The sequence below is a fragment of the Mobula birostris genome, chromosome 9 (genome assembly GCF_030028105.1).
Source record: "Mobula birostris isolate sMobBir1 chromosome 9, sMobBir1.hap1, whole genome shotgun sequence".
NCBI lineage: Eukaryota > Metazoa > Chordata > Chondrichthyes > Myliobatiformes > Myliobatidae > Mobula > Mobula birostris.
Genome location: NC_092378.1, coordinates 52,325,323 through 52,339,079, shown reverse-complemented (window position 1 = coordinate 52,339,079; position 13,757 = coordinate 52,325,323). Strand labels below are relative to the sequence as shown.

Below are 13,757 nucleotides of genomic sequence, written 5' to 3'. Positions count from 1 at the left end.
AGATAACATTTTTCCAAGTCAGGATCATGGGGTAATCCACAAATGGTTTTGCCATGCACCCATTGTCTTTCTGCTTCTTGGTAGTGGAGGTCACAGGTTTGTAGGATTTGCCAGAGTAGCACAGGAGAAAAGAGCAGTGCATTGTGTGGATGATACAGACTGCACAGATGGAAAGAATGAACATGTCGGTTGGTTGGTAAGAGTAACAGTGAAGTGGTGTCAGGGAATTTCCTTTTCCATACAAGACTCAGACCCAGGTATTTGCTAGGAGACTCTTTATTTATGTGACACAGAGAGCCATCCCTCTGGAGAGTAATGACTCCCCTTAGAATCAACCATAAAAGAGGTGCATGCACTGATTGTAATGGGTATGGTTTGTTCAACATTTCCATATTTGGTATTGTTCTAAGCAAGCTAGAGGGAAAAACACCCAAGTCATGTAGACACGTGGTGTACAGCTGTAGGCTAGGGGTCAACATCACACAGTCTTATGTCTACAGCAGTAAGCTAGAGGGCAACACCAGGATGCTCTGCTGATCCAGGCATTAAACAATACAGACACACAATTCTATCATCTCACAAAGGTATATACCCAACCCAGCTGGCCAAATTCCTCCATTGTCCTGGGTGATGTTGAGTTCTCAGGACTTTTTTGTCACCCCATTTATTTGGTCAAATGGAGAATATCCCACCTGTTGGATTCTGGTGTGCAAATCCAAGGTTCTTTTACAAGTCAGGAATGAGGCACAAAACTTGTTACTTCATGATCGTTTTATTAAGAGTTGACCCGGCTGGTGGTGTAGTGGCATCAGCATCTGACTTCAGGACGAAAGGTCCCGAGTTCGAATCCAGCCAGCCGGCTCCCCTGCACGCTTTCCATCCGTGCTGGGTTATGAGTTGGTGATCTCTTTGGAAACTCACCCAACAGAAGGCAATGGCAAACCAGTCCTGTAACTTGCTTTGTACTCGGTCCCCTACTATGTCAGAGAGGCGTGGAGGGAAATCGTCCGCTAACCGGAGAAACTCCGGATGCAACTTACCTTTACTTTTGATAGAACAAAGGAAATTGAACAGACAGGGAAAGCTAAGATTCAAGAATAAGAAAAATGGCATCCAGTACAAATCTTACCCAAAGATTAGAATTTCATTCTAACCTATAATGATTAAAGTATATTGTCAATATTGCAGTAAAAAGATAACCAATGCAAAAAAATGCGTATCAACTTTATGCAGAGCTTCCAGAATTACATTTTGTACAGCCACTAGAGACATATTAAACAGTTAGGCATATAAAGGCTACTTAAAATGCAAGTAGGTATTAAATTGTTAAACTGGAAAGAAAATGACAATTAAGCAGCCAGATCCAACACATCACACTCCTGACATAGGGCATTAGGGTGGTGTCAGGTGGTGACCCACTTCCTGCTGCATATGCAAACAATGACCTGCTCATGTGGTCAATAGTAACTAGTAGGATGTTTTATTTCCTTAGTTGATTTTGCTTTTTGGAGATACAGCACAGTAATAGGCCCTTACAGCCTAGCAAACCCACACTATCCAATTATACCCATGTGACCAATTAAATTATTAAGACCACAAGACACAGGAGCAGAATTAGGCCATCTGGCCCATCGAGTCTGCTCCGCCATTCAATCACGGCTGATCCTTTTTCCTTCTCCTCCTCAACCCCAGTTCCCCGCCTTCTCCCCGTAACCTTTGATGCCATGTCCAATCAAGAACCTATCAATCTCTGCCTTAAATACACCAAATGACATAGCCTCCACAGCTGCACGTGGCAACAAATTCCACAAATTCACCACCCTTTGGCTAAAGAAATTTCTCCGCATCTCTGTTCTGAATAGACGCCCCTCTATCCTGAGGCTGTGCCCTCTTGTTTTAGACTCTCCCACCATGGGAAACATCCTGTCCACATATCGTCTCTGTCTAGGCCTTTCAACATTGAAAAGGTTTCAATGAAAACCACCCCCTCCATCCTTCTGAATTCCAGTGAGTAAAGACCCAGAGCCATCAAACATTCCTCGTATGATAACCCTTTCATTCCTGGAATCATCCTTGTGAACCTCCTCTGGACCCTCTCCAATGCCAGCACATCTTTTCCAAGATGAGGGGCCCAAAACTGTTCACAATACTCAAGGTAAGGCCTCACCAGTGCCTTATAAAGCCTCAGCATCACATCCCTGCTCTTGCATTCTTGTATTCTCTTGAAATGCATGCTAACATGGCATTTGCCTTCCTCACAACCGACTCAACCTGTAAGTTAACCTGTAAGGTGTTCTGTACAAGGATGCCCAAGTCCCTTTACATCTCAGATTTTTGGATTTTCTCCCCATTTAGAAAATAGTCCACACATTTATTTCTACTACCAAAGTGCATGACCATGCATTTTCCAACACTGTATTTCATTTGCCACTTTCTTAACCAGTACATCTTTGAAATATGGGAGGAAATTAGAGCACCCAGAAGAAACCCACATGGTTATGTTATGGGAGATAAACAAACTCCTTATACACAGTGGCAGAACTGAACCTGGGTCACTGACACTGTAAAAATGTTTCGCTAACCGCTACACTACCCCGCCCCCCCTTAAAAGTTGAAAGTGGCAAATTAAGCAATAGCAATTCCATTGAATATGAAGAATGGATTATTAGACTCTCTCCTTCAATGGGCATTGCCTTGCACTGGCTATACATCAGCCCCACCTGAGTGTTATCTTATACACACCATGACATGTTCTACACTGCTCCTCTACACAGTTTATTCTAGAAAAACATCAAAGTGTCAGGATAGGAAGTAGACATTCAGCCTGTGTTTTTGCCCCATGCTAGTCCTCCAAATCTATTTCACCTCAACCACACTTGAAATAACCTCCACAGCTTTTCTTCTTCCAGATACTTTGCTTTCTCTGAATACATTGCATTGAAATTTGCTTTAGTCATGTTACATAATAGTAAGCTCCGCATTCTCACTTTTTGTATCTGAATTCCCTACTGCATATTATAGGTCCGTTCTATTAGGCCAACAGCTTGTTTATCTTTTTATAGAAAAGGTGCCCCAGATGGAATTGTTATTGATTTATTTATTGTTATCTCTGTAACATGTACAGAGATACAGTGAAAAGCATGTTTTGCATACTGTTCATACAGATCAAATCACTACACAATGCATCGAGGTAGAACAAGGTAAAATAGTAACAGTGCAGAATAAAGTGTAACAGCATCAGAGAAAGTGAAGTGCAGGTAAACGATAAAGTGCAAAATCACAACAAGGTAGCTAAGGTCAAGAGTCCATTTTATCATAATAAGGAACCATTCAATAGTCTTATACAGTGAGGTAGAAACTGTCCTTGAGCCTGGTGGTATGCACTTTCAGGCTTTCTTGCAATTTGTCAGATGGAAGAGGGGAGAAGAGGTGGATCTTTGTTTAAGCTGGCTGCATTACTGAGGCAGAGAGAAGTACAGATAGAGCCCATTGAGGGGAGGCTGGTTTCTGTGATGCGGTGAGCTGTATCCACAATTCTGCAGTTTTTTGCAGTTACACGTACAGCAGTTGTCGTGCCCAAGCTGTACTGTATCGAGATAGAATTCTTTTTATGGTACATTTGTAAAAATTAGTAAGGATTGATCAAGAAATGTCAAATCTCTTTAGCTTTCTGAGGAAGTAAAGGCGTTACAGGCGGTCCCTGGGTTACGAACAACATCCGTTTCTAAGTCTGTCTTTAAGTCGAATTTGTAGGTAAGTCAGAACAGGTACATACGGTTCTTATTTAGCATCAATAAATAAACCACTGCATTGCTTAGTAATAATTGTAGCTTTCATCAGGGCAGGGCCTTTCACATGCTCCATTATTCTCACTTTATCCTTTAAAATTGTTCCGATCATTGACCGACTGTAGCCTAATGCTTTTCCAATGACCGATGGCATTTCTCCTCTTTCCAATCACTTTATTATTTCCATTTTATTTTCAATCGTGATCGTTTTCCTTTTCTTTGTTGCATCACCAGCACTTGCATTGGATTTACACTTTGGAGACATGGTTACAAGGGTAAATAAGAGAAAAATTTAAGCCAAATACAAAGTTACACACTCACAGTGTTAACGGCAACGTGATCCGACTTAAAATGGCGGACGGCGTTCTCCTTCCTCGAGTCCACAAACCGCTGAAGCCACGCAATGTTTTCATGAGCGTCACAAAGTAGTGCGTGCGTTCGTTATTACGAACCATTGTATTTAACTCAAATTTTTTATATAATAGGCTTTATGGCGGTCCATTCGTTAAGTACGAGTTGTCCGTAAGTCGGACGTTCTTAACCCGGGGACTTACTGTAGTGAGTTTTCTTGGCCATGACATCTATGTGATTGAACCAGTACAGGCTACTGATGATGCTCATTCCTAGAAACTTGAAGCTCTTAACCTCAACACTGCTGATGTAGACAGGAACTTCCTTCCTGAAGACAACAACCAGCTCTTTAGTTTTGTTGACATGGAGGGAAAAAAAGTTATTGCCATGACACCACGTCACTAAGCCTTCCATCTTCTTCCATTACTATGACCCATTGCTGCTTGAGATACGGCCCACTATGCTAACGTCATATGCAAACTTGTAGATGGCATTAGAACAGAATCTGGCCATGCAGGAGGAGTGGAGTAAGGGGCTGAGGACAGTTTTGTGGAGCATTAGTGTTTAAATAATCATCAATGGAGGTGTTGCTGTCTATCTTTACTGAATGTGGTTTGTTAATCAGCAAGTCAAGGATCTATTTGCAGAAGGCGGCAATAATTCCCAGGGTCTAGAGTTGGTGATGTTTGCTTGGAATTATAGTATAGCAGGTGGAATTGAGGATAGGGATGATACTACTACTCAGCTCTGGGAACACCCTCATCAGTCACTTTCAGGCCTCTCCAACGCATTTGTCTTTATTATAATATAGATAATGGATCTATCCATTGGAGTCCAACAAAGTTCATTTAAAACACACTGCAAACACACTCCAAGTTTGCAGATGACACGAAGCTGAGCGGCAGTGTTAGCTGTGAGGAGGATGCTAAGAGGATGCAGGGTGACTTGGTTAGAAGTGGGCAAATTCATGGCAGATGCAATTTAATGTGGATAAATGTGAGGTTATCCGCTTTGGTGGCAAGAACAGGAAAACAGATTATTATCAGAATGGTGGCCAATTAGGAAAAGGGGAGGTGCAACGAGACCTGGGTGTCATTGTACACCAGTCATTGAAAGTTGGCATGCAGCTACAGCGGGCGGTGAAAAAGGCGAATGGTATGCTGGCATTCCTAGCAAGAGGATTCGAGTACAGGAGCAGGGAGGTTCTACTGCAGTTGTACAAGGCCTTGGAGAGACCACACCTAGAGTATTGTGTGCAGTCTTGGTCCCCTAATCTGCGGAAAGACATCCTTGCCATAGGGGGAGTACAAAGAAGGTTCACCAGATTGATTCCTGGGATGGCAGGACTTTTATATGAAGAAAGACTGGATGAACTGGGCTTGTACTCGTTGAATTTAGAAGATTGAGGGGGGATCTGATTGAAACGTATAAAATTTTAAAGGGATTGGACAGGCTAGATGCAGAAAGATTGTTCCCGATGTTGGGGAAGTCCAGAACAAGGGGTCACAGTTTGAGGATAAAGGGGAAGCCTTTTAGGACCGAGATGAGGAAAAACTTCTTCACACAGAGAGTGGTGAATCTGTGGAATTCTCTGTCACAGGAAACAGTTGAGGTCAGTTCATTGGCTATACTTAAGAGGGAGTTAGATAAGGCCCTTGTGGCTAAAGTATGTAGAGAAGGCAGGTATAGGGATCTGAGTTGGATGATCAGCCATGATCGTAATGAATGGCGGTGCAGGCTCGAAGGGCTGAAAGGCCTACTCCTGCACCTATTTTCTATATTTCTATATTTCTAATACACAGCTTGGAATCTATAACAACTCCTCCCAAACTGCTAGTTCCACCATCTAGAAGAATCAGGGCAGCAAGTATCATGTACAATTTCCTCTCCAAAATTTTCACCCACATGACCAGACTCTTCAAGTCACTGCATAAATATTCTGGACACAGGAGATTGTGCAAATGCTGGAAATCTATTTATAACACACAAAATGCTGAAGTAACTCAACAGGTTGGACAGCATTCAAAAATTCTGGAACTCACTACCTAGGAATACAGTGGGAGTGTAGATAACCTACAAGGGTTGCAGTGGCTTAACAAGGCAGCTCACCACCATCTTCTAAAGGACAAATAATGATGGGCAATAAACGGACATTGCCAGGGCACCTACATCATGAGTCAGAGTAAAGCTACATAGTTCAATAATTTAAAAACGCAAACACGAGGAATTCTGCAGATGCTGGAAATTCAAGCACATCAAAGTTGCTGGTGACTGCAGCAGGCCAGGCAGCATCTGTAGGAGGAGGTACGGTCGACGTTTCAGGCCGAGACCCTGATGAGTCCTGACGAAGGGTCTCGGCCTGAAACGTCGACCGTACCTCCTCCTAGAGATGCTGCCTGGCCTGCTGCGTTCACCAGCAACTTTGATGTGCTTTAGTTTAATAATTTGTTTTTTTTTTAATAAATATCACTCCTCCAAAGATGAAAATCAAACCAGCTGCAGATGCTGGAAACTTTAAGTAGAAATAAAAAAATGCTATGGAAAGCAAAACAACTGACACTTCAGGTCTGAGACCCTTCATGAGAACTCAGTGAAGGGTTCTAGACCTCAAACAGCAGTTACTTGTCTTTCTATGAATGTTCTCTGACCAGATACATGTTCTATTCTTCACAGATGAACCCAGCATCCGACTGTTATTTTTGACTTTTTTAAACCTGCATTGTTGCGTAGTCATCTTTGACACACACACATAATATCCATCTGACAATACTTCCTTCTGGCTCAGCTGGGAAATTGAGCATGACTGTAATCTATGAAGAGGAAACAAGGATGATTACATTTTTAGTTCTCGTCACCTCATTATAGGAAGGATGTAGAAGTTTTAGAGAGGGGGCAGAGGAGATATACCAGGAGGCTGCCTGGATTAGAGAACAGTTCTTATGAGGATAGGTTGAGCAAGCTAGAACTTTTCTCTTTGGAGCAAAGAAGGATGGGAGATGACTTGATAGACATGTACAAGATGATAAGACGCATAGATTGAGTGCATAGCCAGAGATGTTTCCCCATAGCAGAAACAGCCAAGTACAGGAGGCACAATTTTAAGATAATTGGAGAGAAGTACAAGGGAGACGTCACAGGGAAGTTCTTTACACAGAATGGTGAGTGCCTAAAACTTGCAGGGATGGTGGTACAGACAGATACATTAGGGACATTTACAGATTGGTACATGGATGATAGAAAATTGGAGGGCTACGTAAGAGGGAAGGGTTAGACTGTCTCTTAGTAGGTGAAAAGGTCACACACCGTGGGCCAAAGGGCCTGTGCTGTGCTGTAGTGTTCTATGTTCCAAGTGAATGTACAAGGATCTAGCCTAAAGAGAACAATGCTGGAAAATGTCAAACTGTCCTCTTTCAGGAAGAATGAAAAAGCAACAGACTATATGGAGGTGAGAGATTTTGGAGCTCCAAGATGCAGTAACAGAACATGCATGATTCACAAAATGTTAAAATGTAGGGTACAGCACGTAATCAGAAAAGCTAACCAAGCAATATTGTTTATCGCTAGGAGAATTAAATGCCATAATGCTGCAGTTATGTATAGGGCACTGGTGAGACCACATCTGGAATACCGTGTGCATTCATGGTCTTACTGCAGGAAAGATCTTAATGAGGGTTGTCTTGTGAGAGGATAGACAGCTAGGATTGCAACTGCTGGTTTGAACAGAGGAGACTTGATTGAAACATGAAAGATCAAGAACAGGCTGGAAAGTAACACGTATCATTCATCTCTGCTTTTTTTGTGGTCTATGTGTGATTTGCTGCAGCAAGTGCAGAAGCAATTGGATGCAAGAGCCCCTCACTTTCTTTAAAACCAATACAGAAATCAATGGGGGAGAAGCTATCAGTTTTTAATTTACTGAAATATCATGTTGTTCCCTTGTTAACAGCTCTTCCAGCTAAAACGAATTCATTAACAACACACCTTGCAAAGCCTTTCACAAAAGTGCCTTGGTGAGATGTGTAAAGTGTGCAGAGATACAGGGGGAATTGTTACCTTTAATTCAGACAAAACTTTTGCAGCAAGCATATTTTCCATTCTTCATAGGCAAGTCCATGACTTTAGTGTGTCCTATTTTAATTGGAATCCAATAAGTTACAAGGAGAGGAAAACAGACACCGAGGGGCTAGTGGCTGTCAGTGAGATGTCTGCATTCTTCAGTTGCACTGCAAGTTATTCTGGATGCTGTCTCTCACTGTAGTCCTGAATAATACTCTGCTGCAGAAATGTGACATGCCTGAGAAATCAGTTACCTAAATGGTTCCTTCAGCCAGCACTACACAGACATCAAAGGAAAAGATGCCAGCTACCAGTGCAAGTCAAACAAACGCAGGGCTCAGTTGCAATGAAAGACTTGGAACTAACTAAGGGCACAATTGCTGGTACAGATGTGCAATAAATTTCACAAGACTAAGAGGATACAAGGACATATATAATTGATTTGCCATCACAATTCTTTGAGCAAATATGTCTCACAGTAGTATTCCATTTGTACCAGTGAGGACGAAGGCTGGTGAACCGCCAGGTCAGTGAGTAACCCTAGATCAGTGTGTCCTGGGATCAGATGTCCTTACGAGCAGTAGACACAAGGGCCAGAGAATCCCGAGGTATGCAAGTTCGCCAATTCAGAGTTGGAGGCCCTGCCGTTGCCTATTCCTGGTGTTGGTACAGAGGAATAAATGCAGAAAGTCAATCACAAGTCCGGAAGAGTCAAGGTGTGATGCCTGAAGCCCAGGGTCTGCGAGTCTACTGGGAAAGTAAGTGTGTGTACACGCTCGCACGAGACAGAGAGAGTACAACTTGCTTAGTTATGGCTGTTTTGTTTCTTATTGTGTACTGCTGAGTATTATGGGCATGATGCTATGATGGCATTGTAATGTGCGGCTACCTTTGTGGCTGCCTCCAGCACAGCCTTAATTAAGGCAATCCTTAGTTATGCTGTTGTTATGGCAAATGATGTACGTTTCCATGCACATGATAAATAAACGAATCTGAATCTGAAATTTATGCTTGATCTGACAGCTGTGATTTGAAGGGCAAGTGCATTGATGTCTTCATAACCTGCAATTCAAGTTACTGGTCCAGATTCACCAACATCACTACCCTAGGAGGCAACACCTGACTCTGGAGGCTAGCCCCACTGTTGTACGATCAAATCCAGTGTACTGTGCTTGGCTGCCAATTCTGGAGTTGTCTGAAGACCTACACTCAATGTTTTAGGAACATGTTCTTCCCCCTCTGCTAACTGGTTTCTGAATGGTCCATGAACACAACCTCACCATTCCTCTTTGCACTACTTAACTGTTTAATTATAACTTATAGTAATTTGTCATGTCTACACTGTACAGTTGCCACAAAACAAGTTTCACAACTTATGTCAGTGACAATAAACCCAATTCTGAGAGCACAATGATGCCAGGTTTAGTTTTGTTTCACCATTTCCTGGTTTACTCCTGTGAAGGGTGCTCATTTGGTATACCTTAGTTTGCCCAAATATACAATAAAAACGTCTATATCAGGTGTAATAGCAAACACACAATTCTATTATACTATGCTTAAACATCTCCTTTTTCCATCATGGAAATGGCAGTTAGATATTGCGACATGAGTTATGAAATACTGATGACAAGATCAAATATCTTATACTAACACGGTGAAGCTATATCCCTGTAGCTGGCCTACATCCCGGTCTTTACCCAGACAAATGGGTTTGAGAGTGGGAAATTTGCATAAGCATTAGTACAGGCATTCATAAGTGCAGCAACAAGGCAAGGGATTCAACAACAGATGGGTTGAGTTATGGCAGAGAGGACAGTGTTTCTGCTTGGCAAATCCATCAAAAGTTATGGCACCAAGGAGATAAATGATGTTCAGATAAAAACACAGGCTTGAGGAATGAAGGCTCCTATGCTAGTGAAGCGGAATTATGGGATACGTGAACAGTTCAGGATTGAATAAGATGTCAAGATTGTGAAGAGTCTGGTTCAGTCTGGAAGGAGCACGGAAAGGAAGAGAATTAAATGAGTGGTAAGATTCCAACACTTGGGCCAGGAGCCAAAGACCACTGGAGCTCATCCAAAGCAGTTCTGACTTGACAGCAGAGCACTTGATATGGAAAAGTTTCTGAAACTGCGAAGGAGAGGTGAGGTGTTTGCTTGTCATCTTGGCGATACATTAGTTTGTTCGTATGCTTTCACTTGAGTCTCAACAAATCAAATCAGCATAATAGGATCAGAGGATAACAATTCTGAAGCAGCAATATACCAAGCTATGCTGAAAATAAAGGCTGACATTTTCAGAATCATCCCTCAAACACTACAGTATGTTTTCTTAATCCTGCAAAAGCACAAAGTTGAACTGTTTTAGCAATTAAAATTCTATTCAATCTGCAAAACAGTGTTTTATGAAATACTGTAGGATCAAAAGCTCAGACTGAACAACACTCCTCAGCTGATAAAAATTAGAAACATCAGTTACAAAGAAGCGATCAAAAATACAAAACCATGTCATAATTCTCTGCACTTTAAAGAAAGAGTATCACTATTAGCCTGTTTTTTCTATGTATACAAATGCATACCTACAAAGTATCTGGTCATGTATAGCAAAAATAAAGCAACTGATATAGCAGGCCTTCAAATTGTCTATCCAGAGCTCCCAACAGATAAATTGTACACTACTATTTTTGATGTTACTTGTAAAAAGTATCAATCAGATACAAGTTTGCTGATATAACCTACTGTCTGACAGTATAAAAATCATTAACACTCCGCAATTCACAAGGGGATATATGACTACCACACATACACACCTGCATGCATTGAAGTATTAAAAATTTCTCTTGTAATACAAAGGAATGAATACCAATATCACAGTCTTTCTGTGTGTTACACAAGGTTAGTTTACTATAATCCTTCTGCTTTGGTAAAACTCAAGAGTTTTAAGATTTCTAGCAAACAAAGCAAATCAAGCTCAAGACTTGGTACTAAAGCACACCCAACATATAGTCAGACTGCGCATGGTTACCCTGCTTCGACAAATTATATATATTTTTTTAAAAATCCCATGGCAGCATTTCAAAGATGAACAGGGGAGCTTTTCCCCAGTTCTGTAACCACAACCAAACTAAATGAAACAAGACTTGTACATTACAATGTAATTGACCATAAAGTATTTTGAGGCACCCAAAGGCCATAAATGACACTGTACACATGCAATCCTTACTTCAATTTTCTTAACAGACCTCTATTGTAATTACTGATTCAAGTCATTAGGATATCCCACAAGATGAAATCCTGGCTGATTTCAAAGTTCAAAGAAATTTCATTATCAAATTTCAAAGTAAATAATCAAAGTATGTATACCTCACCATATACTACATCATTTTGTTGCAGGCATTCATAGTAGAACAAAGAAATATAACAGAATCAATGAGAAAATTGCACAAAAAGACTGACCAGAGTTCCAAAGACAAACTGTGCAAATACAAAAAAAAAGGATAGTTTTGAGAACATGAATTGTAGAGTCTTTGAAAGTAGTCTGTGTGTCTCCTAACCTGATCATTACTTTTCCACAAAAAAAAGTCAACAATTAGTTGCAGATTATGATTACAGACAATTCTCTAAAGGAAATGATTTAAGTTAATTAACAAATTAACTGCACTCACCTCTAGGTAGATTGAAGGTGGGTTGTGATCCCCTCCAAACTTGTCCAACAGAGCTTCAATGTGCTCCTGAGTTAGTTTGATCATCTGCTTGATGTTCCAGACCTGTGGAAGAGAATATACAAAACAAATTAATTTAAACCTAGGGAGCTGCTTTACAGAAGAATCACAGGGAGCAAATATTCATTTGTCCCACCCCATCATTCTCAGCCTATGCCCACAACTATTTCCTTCAGTGTTAAACTGCTCCAGGAACTTCACTTCCCAGGCATTTCCCTTGCAATGACATAAAATGCAATACCTGTTTCTTCACCATCTTCCTCATCATAATCCAGGAGACCATAAAACATAGGAGCAGGATTAGGTCATGTGGTCCGAGTCTGCTCTGCCATTCAATCATGGCTGATCCTTTCTTCTCCTCCTCAACCCCAGTTCCCGACCTTCTTCCTGTAACCTTTGATGCCATGTCCAATCAACAACCTATCAATCTCTGCCTTAAGTACAACCAACAACCTGGCCTCCACAGCTGCATGTGGCAACAAATTCACCACCCTTTGGCTAAAGAAATTTCTCTGCATCTGTTTTGAAAGGGTGCTCCTCTATCCTGAGGCTGTGCCCTCTTGTCCTAGACTCTCCCACCATGAAAAACGTCCTTTCCACATCTACTCTGTCTAGGCCTTTCAACATTTTAAATGTTTCAATGAGATCCCTCCTCATCCTTCTGAATTCCAGCGAGTACAGACCCACAGCCATCAAACGTTCCTTGTATGATAACCCTTTCATTCCTGGAATCATCCTTGTGAACCTCCTCTGAACCCTCTCCAATGCCAGCACATCTTTTCTAAGATGAGGGGACCAAAACTGTTCACAATACTCTAGGTGAGGCCTCACCAGTGTCTTATAAAGCCTCAGCATCACATCCCTGCTCTTGTATTCTAGACCTCTGGAAATGAATGCTAACACTGCATTTGCCTTCCTCACCACCGACTCAACCTGCAAGTTAACCTTTAGGGTGTTCTGCACAAGGACTCTCAATTCCTTTTGTATCTCAGAATTTTGGATATTCTCCCCATTTAGAAAATGGTCCACATATTTATTTCTACTACCAAAGTGCGTGACCACGTATTTTCCAACATTGTATTTCATTTGGCACTTACGTCTAAGTCGTCCTGCATCTCACCCATTTCCTCAACACTACTTACCCCTCCACCAATCTTCGTATTATCTGCAAACCTGGCAAAGCCATCTATTCAATCATCTAAATCATTTATATACAGCATAAAAAGAAGTGGTCCCAACACCAACCCCTGCAGAGCACCACAAGTCACTGGCAGCCAACCAGAAAAGGATCATTTTATTCCCACTTGCTGCCTCCTACCAATCAGCCAATGCTCTAACCATGTTAGTAACTTTCCTGTAATACCATGGGCTCTTAACTTTGTAAGCAGCCTCACGTGTGGCACCTTGTCAAAGGCCTTCTGAAAGTCCAAATGTACAACATGCACCACATCCCCTTTATCTATCCTACTTGTAATCTCCTCAAAGAGCTCCAACAGGTTTTTCAGGCATGATTTTCCCATGCTGACTTTGTACTACCTTGTCCTGTGTCACCAAGTACTCCATCACCTCATCCTTAACAGTTAACTATAACATCTTTCCAACTGCTGAGGTCAGACTAACTGCTGCCTTCCTCTTTTCTTAAAGAGTGGAGTGACATTTGTAATTTTCCAGTCCTCGGGAGGTCCTGCTTCGCAACTTTCTACCTAGCTCTCTAAATTCTCTGCAACACACGTCACATTTGCTGGTGAACGCAGCAACTTTGATGTGTGTTGCTTGAATTAAAATCATCTGCAGAATTCCTGTTGTTTGCGTCTCTAAATTCTCTTTTCAGGACCTCTTTG

At 41.5% G+C, this 13,757-nt stretch overlaps 1 protein-coding gene across 2 annotated transcripts in view; it reads right to left on the bottom strand.

The window, feature by feature from the left end:
• braf (B-Raf proto-oncogene, serine/threonine kinase) overlaps positions 1-13,757 on the bottom strand; it is a 124,417-nt gene that overhangs the window by 93,402 nt on the left and 17,258 nt on the right. For both annotated transcript variants that reach the window (XM_072268046.1, XM_072268047.1), the window contains exon 2: positions 11,860-11,961. In XM_072268046.1, the coding sequence (XP_072124147.1) occupies positions 11,860-11,961 (102 nt within the window). The remainder of the gene's footprint in view (positions 1-11,859; positions 11,962-13,757) is intronic.